Source organism: Triplophysa rosa, unplaced genomic scaffold, assembly GCF_024868665.1.
Source record: "Triplophysa rosa unplaced genomic scaffold, Trosa_1v2 scaffold476, whole genome shotgun sequence".
In the NCBI taxonomy this organism is placed as follows: domain Eukaryota; kingdom Metazoa; phylum Chordata; class Actinopteri; order Cypriniformes; family Nemacheilidae; genus Triplophysa; species Triplophysa rosa.
In genome coordinates, this window is record NW_026634481.1 from 38,120 (window position 1) to 47,899 (window position 9,780).

The 9,780-nt window shown below is 42.0% G+C and overlaps 1 protein-coding gene across 1 annotated transcript in view; it reads left to right on the forward strand.

The window, feature by feature from the left end:
- Window positions 1-8,749, forward strand: part of LOC130550904 (phospholipid phosphatase 4-like) — a gene marked incomplete at both ends in the record, with an annotated part of 44,473 nt that extends 35,724 nt beyond the window's left edge. Inside the window, 2 exons of the mRNA XM_057328433.1 lie at window positions 3,320-3,444; window positions 8,579-8,749. Coding sequence (XP_057184416.1) covers window positions 3,320-3,444; window positions 8,579-8,749 — 296 coding nt within the window. The remainder of the gene's footprint in view (window positions 1-3,319; window positions 3,445-8,578) is intronic.
- Window positions 8,750-9,780: the final 1,031 nt, after the last annotated feature.

The following is a 9,780-nucleotide window of genomic DNA, read 5'->3' on the forward strand; positions in this document are numbered from 1 at the left end:
TTTGGTACTCCCTGTCCGAGGTACCCTCGGCACGGATGCCCTTGCGCACAGCTGGCCGCGGGACAAGCGGAAGTACGCTTCCCCCCAGTGAGCCTCATTGCACAGGTCCTGTGCAAGGCCAGGGAAGAGGAGCATCAAGTGGTACTAGTTACGCCCCTTGGCCTAACCAGGACTTGGTTCTCGGAGCTGAGGCTCTGACAACAACTCCCCCCTGGCCGCTCCCCCTGGCGAACAGCTTCCCCAGGGGAAGGGGCACGTTACGGCATCCCAGGAAAAACCTGGTCTCCATGTCTGGACGGGACGAGGAGATCCTGAGTGACCCACCCCCGGTCCGGTTGGGACGTAACTCAGGCTAGGGCTTCGGCCACTGGGCGGCTATACGCCCATAGGTGGCGCCTCTTCTCGTCCTGGTGCTCTTCTTGGCGGGAACACCCGCGGAGTTGCTCGGTCGGGTACGAGCTGTCCCGTCCTCAAGAGAGCGGGGGAGTAACCTCTCCCCCTCCACACTGGGAATGTATGTAGCCGCTACGGCCGCTCATCATGACCCAAGTGCTGGGTAGCCTCTGGGACAGCACGACCTGGTCATTAGGTTCCTAAGGGGCGCGAGAGGGTGACCACCTTACCCGTGCTCCGTACCCTCTTGCGACCTAGGTGGCGGGCCTCAAGAGGCCCCGCCCCCTTCGAGCCTCTTGGGGTTGCCGCTCTTTCTCAGTCTTGATAAAGACAGCTTTCCGCAGGGCGCTCACCTCGAAGAGGGTAGGGGATCTACAAGCACCCTCCGTGTCCAGAGATTGCCTAGAACTCGGGGCCTGGATTCTCACGTTATCTTGATACCCCGCCCCGGCTACGTGCCCAAGGTTCCCACCACTCTCCTGAGAGACCAGGTGGTGAACCTGCAGGCGCTCCCCACCGGGGAGGAAGACCCAACCTATCCGTGTTGTGTCCAGTACGCGCACGGCGCCTCTACTTGGACCGCACGCAGAGCCCAGATGCTCTGAGCAGCTCTTTGTCTGTTTCGGAGGTCAGCAGAAGGGAGGGCTGTCTCCAAACAGAGGGTGGCGCACTGGATCGGGGATGCCCTCGTTAGGGCATACTGATCTCTATTCGTCCCTGCCCGTGGGGGTGAGGCACCCCTCATGGGCACTGGCTCAGGGCGCCTCTCTGGCAGACATCTGGGGAGCTGCGGGTTGGGCTATGCCTAACAACTCCGTGAGGTTCTAATACCTACGCGCGGAACCGGTGTCAGCCCGCATCCTGGCAAGGTGTGGGACCGGCAGCCGGTAGGGCGTACGCCTGCAGAAGCCCTTCCCCCTCTGGGGGGAGCAGTGGCGATCCCGCCTCACTTCTTTCCCCTCGGGTAAAGAACAGGCATTCCATCCATCACTAAGCACCCTTCCAGGGGACAGGCTGGGCAGAGCAGCCCTGGCCCCTTAGGCCGGGGATCAGTTGAGTTATCCCACATAGCTCTAACCGGACCTAGTGCTCCAGACGTGGTAACACCCCCTCCGTGGGCTGTTCCTTCTGATGTATCCTCATGAATGGTTCCCACCTTGGCAACCCATGACCTCCCCAGGTGGACTCCCACCTTGCGGTTAACTCCTGTCCGCACTTTCTTCCCATGAGTTCTCCCCTGATGGTGAGACCATGTGGTGTCTCCACTAATTCCTCCCTACGGTAGGTAGTATCCTCTGCAGCGTTTTTCCCCCAGGGGGAATAATGCTTACCCAGTGGCCGTACGGTGACGGGCGGCTTCTCGCCATTTAGAGAATTAGGCCTCCGCCCGTGACGGCCGGCGTTAGGGGGCTTCCCAACTTTTTGTGGAAAGCTCTGGGTCCCCCTTCCTCTCCACTGGAGGGTCATAATTTCGCCTTAGCGTCTTCGTCTGACTCGCCCAGGCCAGTCAACGTCGCTCCGCAGAGATTGTGACGCGGCTCAGTGCTGTGGCGGTTTCCATAGGAACCCCATTCTGTCGGTTCGACACAACGTCGAGAGACCGACAGAAAGGGAACGTCTTGGTTACGGATGTAACCTCGGTTCCCTGATGGAGGGAACGAGACGTTGTGTCCCTCATGCCACAACACTGGCCGCCCACCCCAGCGGTCGGGGGAGGATGCTTTAGGCTCCTCGGACAAAAGGTGAATGAATGAGCACGCCGGCTTCCCTCTTATACCCGGACATCCGGGGAGGAGCCCGGCATGCAAATTTCATTCGCCAATTTTCATTGGCCTTTTCTAAATACTCAGAAGATGATAGGTTCTCAAGACAAACCCCATTCTGTCGGTTCGGCACAACGTCTCGTTCCCTCCATCAGGGAACCGAGGTTACATCCGTAACCAAGACGTTCTTCATTCTGCCATTGTGGGCGTCACCCATTTTGTTGTGAAATGCAGTATTTTAATGAGCACAATTGTGAATTGCTACGAAATGGTTAAGTTCTGAGAAGACCTGTAAAGTTATAGGCCCAAGTGGTCAAGAGTTATAATGAAGTTTATTAAAATGCTTATAAGTTATAACGTGAAAAAGTAACCATAATGTCATTCGATTCACATTAGTATATTTGTTGGCTCAAGCTGAGTTCATATTCCAGCATATTTACTGTCCACCAGATTGAATTATTTAGAAAACATACTTTTTCGAACTCCTACTACAAAAGCTGTCTGGTTTGCACTGAATTTGGTATATGGCTTTTAGAGACATCCCTAACAAGTTAAAAAGTAAAAAATAGTCAATGAATTTGAAGGTGAGCATACCAGCGGGTCATATGGCTGTATCTTTGCGATACTTTGGAATATTGACACAAAACTTTGTATACAACATTAGAACAACATCTTGTTCATCTCATATTACTTTAATGACAGCGCCACCTAGTGGTCAAACGTTACAAGCAATGTCCTTGTGATTCTAGTACTTTTACCTATGATTTTAAGTCTGATTTTCAAAAACTCATGATCAGAAATGACCATGTGTATTTCCCTTTTGGCCATTGTTGGGCTTGACCCCGATAAATGCTGTAGTTGTTGTTTTGGAGATATCAGGATTGTTTTTCAAAAACCCTTTTATTCATATTTACTTGACAGGTCCCTTAGAGGTAGTCTATAGAGGTATTTATGGCTTTTAATTAATCGGTATCTTCTGGTTCCCAATCCAATATAGTATTTATTTCAGTTAAATCTTTAGAAAAAAATGCTATAATACAATGTTTTGTTTTTATTTTCATATTTATTTATCTTTATTACAGTAACCACAAAAATAAAATGAAATTGAATTATCAAATAATGGTCATGTTTATGCTTAGATCTTTAATGTTCTGCGATCTCAGGCCAAGGCCGGACTACTTCCACCGCTGTTTCCCTGATGGTCAGATGAACCCCAAGATGCTGTGCACTGGAGAGCCAGACTTGGTGTCTGAAGGTCGCAAAAGTTTTCCCAGCAGCCACTCCTCCTGTAAGTGCCAATATGTGAGCCATTGTTGGTAGAGCATATCAGTTTTAAAGGCCAATGCAGTTTTAGGCTTCAATAAAAAAATTATACTGTCACAGCAGAGCTAAGTGTGGGATATGAAAATTGTTTTGAAATAAACTGGTAATGTAGGAGAAACCATAGTGACCTTATAGCATGAAGTTCCTGATTCAAGTCCTAGGTGAATGGGGTGCATGTTCTTCCTTAGATGCAGTGGGTTTCCTACCAGGTACTCTGGTTTCCCTTCAAGTCTTACCAAATGTCAGACTATGCTTAGTTTTAAATTCTGATGTTTATAAATCAAATGAAAAAATATGGGATTTGAAAATAACAATTACATGTACAGTACATGAATAATGTTCTCTTATACGATTTGGACCCAAAAGGAACCAGAGTTACCATGAATAAATAACAGGTAAAAATATATATTCTGACATTATGCAACTCTACAGTATACAAACTATTTTGATTCTTTAATTCAACCTGATCACCATTTGTGTTTTCTTACCGGCGAAGTTGTAGAGAATCTATCATCTATCTATCTATCTATCTATCTATCTATCTATCTATCTATCTATCTATCTATCTATCTATCTATCTATCTATCTATCTATCATCTATATCTATCTATCTATCTATCTATCTATCTATCTGTTTGTTTTCTTACAACTTCGCCAGTAAGAAAACACACATGCTGATCAGGTTGAATTAAAGAATCAAAATAGTTTGTATACTGTAGAGTTGCATAATGTACATAGATAGATAGATAGATAGATAGATAGATAGATAGATAGATAGATAGATAGATATAGATATAGATAGATAGATAGATAGATAGATAGATAGATAGATAGATAGATAGATAGATAGATAGATAGATAGATAGATCATCACATTATCCCAATCATCTCATTATCTCCCTTTTTATTCTTGCAGAAATTTGCATACTGGTGGATTAATATGTAAAATGAACAGTAATTATATCTGCTGCTATTTCTATCTATTGATAGTACAAAAGTAGAATTGTCTTGATCTGGTGGGAGAAGTAAGATAGCTTAATTAGCTACAACACCATTTACAATGGTGTTTGGTAAAAACAGTGTTTAAACATATACTGAACATGTATTTATTACTTTACATATTGCATGCAAATGATTAATAAGTAGATAAATAAAGTAATGTAGGTCAAAGTTTCACTTTTCTAAAAGAAAGAAACTAATTTCATGCATTTAGGCAGAACTTAAATATGGTCCCTATATTATCAGGAAAACAAAGGTATAATCAAATGAAAGTTATCATCATTTAAATACATCTTTCCCATTTTTTTCATCATTTGTTTATTGGTTGGTCACAACAAAAGCAGTCCATATGACATGAGGTGAGTATATGATGGCAATTTTATATTTGAGTGAAATATTTCACATAAAGTATGACATACACTATATGACAAGGAGGTATACTTCACAATACGTAAAATATACACAAGAATTGACCATGGTAACAAAGAGGTTCTGACCGAGTGCCCATCTGGCCGAGTGCCCACTTAGAGCTGCATCCTTTTTGATCTGGCTGCATTTATCAACAAATCTCAACTCTTCACACATGAGTAGCAGATGAGCAGAGTGTCTCTGTCAGTGTTGTGAACAGTGACCACCAGCAGAGAAGTAACATCTGCATTCTCTTCAAACTTCTCTTCGCCTGGGAATGTGCTCTTTTCTATGTTTTCTTTCCTGCGATGGATCTTCTGTTCAATTTTATTTTTATAGTGCTTTTACAATTTGTGCCACACTACATCAAAGCAGCTGTACCTGAAAACCAAATCCAAGAAAAACAACATAAGTTGAACAAACAAACAATAGGATAAACCTTAAAATGAAATAGAGAAGGTAAGGGGAAAAAGCAGATACACATAAACTTATGTTCACTAAGGATGGTAAGATTAATCGATTTGCATCAGTGCATCTGCATAAAAGTTCAACAGTGCGATGCATCGATTTAAAATTGTACATCTGATGAACAAGTTGCCATTTGCATCGCTGATAACATATTTGCATCGGTAAAAATCGATTTGTTTATGTATAATTAATAATGGATGTGCTATACTTTTATTATTTTGTATTCTATCTCTTTCTGTGTTTTCTTTTTTTTCTGTAAAGCTAGTGTTGGAACAACACACATTGTAAAAAGTATTTTATAAAAAAATAATTCAATTATTTTATATGTAGGTTGATTTCTCTAAACTGTTTCTCAAGCGCGTTCTGTCATCACCACTGAGGCTATATGAATATGAAGTTTCACAACACTACGGAGACAGAGGCCATGAGGCTTGTCCTGACAGTTACACACAGGCTGCATCCGACAGCTATAAAATGCTGCCTTTGGAGGCTAAGGCATGTCCGAATTCAATGTTTGATTTACTTCCTATTTCCCAAGATACCTTCATCGGATCAATTTTGAAGCCAGCATAGATATATCATTTAGCTGTATACAGCTGCTAGCGGCTCAGCTACTGCTAGCATGGTGCAGAGTGAGCAAACGTTGAAACGGCTCTGCTCATTCCAAGGTAATAATCGACTCGATTGCCTTATTTGTAACATATTTAGTTACAGAGAACAAAAGCTTCATTACCTTCAATACCATCCTCTGTTTGTGAAAGTGACGTCAGGACATACTTCAGTGAACCATTACAAAATTCCTTTTTGTATTGTGTTTTGGGCATTATTCCAATTGGATTTAATGGTGTTCTATTGGTTCCCATCTGCCAGAAAACATCCCACCAATAGAATCCATCACATAACCATTAAAACCAATCGATAGAACAAGAATAATCGACAGAGCGTAGTCCACTCGAAAGAACAAGAATAATCGACAGAGATTAGTTCACTCCATAGAACAAGAATAATCCACAAAGCGTAGTCCACTCGGAAGAAGCCGGGGCAAAGTCGGTGGGGCAGCAACTGTGGGCATACAAGAGGTAGACACCGTGCAGAGGAGTACAGCACTGGAGTCTAGACAAAACAAGGTGTTTCTAAATAACCGTAACCATCAAGACAGGAGTAGCTAGACAGGGTGATCAGTAAGGTTACTACAAATAACAGTCTGACACCAGACAAGAGAAAACACGGGGATTAAAAGGGAGAGAAAATGAGGATACCAAATGAGAAACCAGAGGGGGAGAGAGAGAAGCCAAAGCCAACCCAGGTGAGAGGAGTGAAAATATAATAAGATAATTAACGCGGGAACGAGAGGGCGGGGTAGCACACGCAGACACCGGACACATGGTGAGCTGTCAAACAACACCACGTGCCCGCCAAGGAACGGAACAAACAAAACAAGCCAGTGCTCAGACCCGAGACCCGACAGACTACCTTTCCTTTCTCAGATCACTTGATATTTCGCTGGTTTTGGCCATCCTTGTTAAAATGTCTCACAAAAGAATTAGGTTAAATTTACTGTAAGTACACAATACCAATTTAGGGCAAACAATTACCAAGCAATGCTTAATTTTGTGTAAAAAGGTTGCAATAGCAATTAAAGAAAAAACATGGTCAGGTCAAAGTATCTGAATAATTTTTGGTCCCAAACTTGTTTCAGTTTTACTGGTAGTGCACTGTATTTTACAATTTACTTTATTTTGCTATCCTCACCTACAAAAATGAAGTTTTTCACAATTGTTGTCCTGCACCCACCAGTAAAAAATATATCTGATGTCTGAATAATTTTTGGTTTGACTGTAGCTGATGACATTTCATCCTCAAAGAAGCTGTAAAGCTAAGATATATACCTATATACAGTATGTTGTATGTTCTCATAAAATTGTGATCACAGTTTAGATTATGGTCCGGTTCTCACTATTAACTAACTTTTAAAGGGATAGTTCACCCACAAATCAAAATTCTGTCATCATTTACTCTCATCATTTACATTTACAATCAATAACAACCTTTTGTCATTTCGAACCTGTATGACTTTCTTTCTTCCGCAGAACACAAAAGAAGATATTTTGAAGAACGTTGATAACCGAACAGCGGTGGCACCAATTGACTTCTATTGTATGGACACAAAACCAATGCAAGTGAATGGCTGCCATCGCTAATGAGTAAACGATGACAGAATTATCATTTCTGGTTGAACTATCACTTTAAGTACACCTCAGTAAACTTACAATTTATGCTTATAAGGAAGTTGTTAGGTCTAGGTATTGTTTAGGATTAAATAAGGTCATGCAGAATAAGGCATTTAGATACTAATAAATAGCCATTGAGCATGGTAAATGGGTCAGCTCCTGTGTATTTGTCTGATTTATTATCTGCTCATAATCCTGGAAGGTCTCTTAGGTCTGCTAACCAGAGTCTATTGAACATTCCTTGGGCTAAACGGAAATCAAGAGGTGACCGAGCATTTGCTGTTGCAGCTCCAAAACTCTGGAACAGCCTACCTGTCGCTATTAGAACTGCCTCTACAGTAAATGAGTTTAAAGCCAAACTCAAAACTCACCTCTTTGCTCTGGCGTTTAATTGTATTTAATTGTATTATAGCGGGTCTGGTGTGTGCTGTGATCTATGTTATGTTGTGTGTAAATGTCGTTACTATTTCTTTGATTGTCCAGCACCTTGGTCAACAATTGCTGTTTTTATTGGTGCTATATAAATAAAGATGAGTTGAGTTGAGTAAAAAGCAACTAGTTGATAGTGAGAATTGGACTCTAATCTAAAGTGTTGCAATTCCTTAGGCAAAATAACAATACACAGAAATGAGACAGTAGTGACATGCAATAGGAGTATTAAACTATGAAATGATTTCATGATGTCATTTGGCCTTCAGGGAATTAGTTGATTTGTGTTTTTTATATTAAAATCTGACTTTTAATTGCAAAAATGGGTCTCTGTATTTGACCACAGTTTAAAACATTGACATTGAGACCATTGGAAAAACGTGAGATTAACGTGAGTCTTTCTTAAGGAAAATAGTTAAACAAACCAGGAGACAATGTTGTTGAAAATGTTGAAATGTGTGTAAATAATCGAAAATATCAACTTAAATTTGTTTCTGTTACGCCAACAATTCACTCAGTACCTTTATTTTAATCTAGTTTAACTTTTTCTCTCTGTTGCTTTAGTTGCTTTCTCTGGCCTGGGTTTTACCTCATTCTACTTGGCGGGCAAGTTGCAGTGCTTCACGGATGCTGGGCGCGGGCGCAGTTGGCGACTCTGTGCCATGGTCCTGCCCCTCTACAGTGCCATGATGATTGCCTTGTCTCGCACCTGCGACTACAAGCATCACTGGCAAGGTCAGATGTTTGCAGCAGTGTGATTAAAAATCATAAAAACTGCATACCCAACACACGTTTGTAGTTCCCTGACATACAGGTATATTGCATTTACTTAGTACATATAATCAAAACATTTAACCAAACATTGATGCCATGACCTCGGCACTATAGTCATTTAATATTTACATTTCACTATTTAGCATTTAAATTTTGGCAGAGATCTCAAAGTCAGACATGAAATAACCTAAATCTAAACGCGGTTTGAAAAAGTACGAGCAGTTTGTCCCTTCACGCGTACCATAGTTCGGTTGTTTTAACATTGTTTATTAGTTAGCAGAATGTTTTTAGTTTTTATTTACATGGATGGATTTAACAGTGTTTGCATATTATTGATAAGAACCGCTTATGGTCACAGAAATGGAAATATTAGAAATAATATATTACCTGTTTTTATTCAGAGTTGTCTGCAGAATACAACACTTTTTATAACACGTTTTTGTAAAAGCAAAGAACGTGTAACAACAACAACAGCTAGTAGACTCTACAGCAGTGGTCACCAACCCTGTTCCTGGAGATCGACCATCCTGCAGACTGCATCTCCAACCCTGCTTCAGCACACCTGTCTGTAATTATCAAGCAAACCTGAACACCTTGATTAGATAGTTCAGGTGTGTTTGATTGGGGTTAGAGCTGAAATCTTCAGGACGGTCGATCTCCAGGAGCAGGGTTGGTGACCACTGCTCTACAGCATCTACCTGTCGATGAAACGATCTGTCTTCCTCAGTAACTCAACTCAACTCAACTTTATTTATATAGCGCTTTTACAATTTTCATTGTTACAAAGCAGCTGCACATGAGACACATTGACTACAAGCAAAACAATCAAAGTTGTACCTGCAAAAACAAGAAAAGGTTGAAACACAGAAGACAGACACACCCACACACAAAACACTCCACACACACAACACGCACACGCACCAACACACACAGACACAGAGACACACACACACACGGATGCGCACGCACACACACACAACACACACACGTAC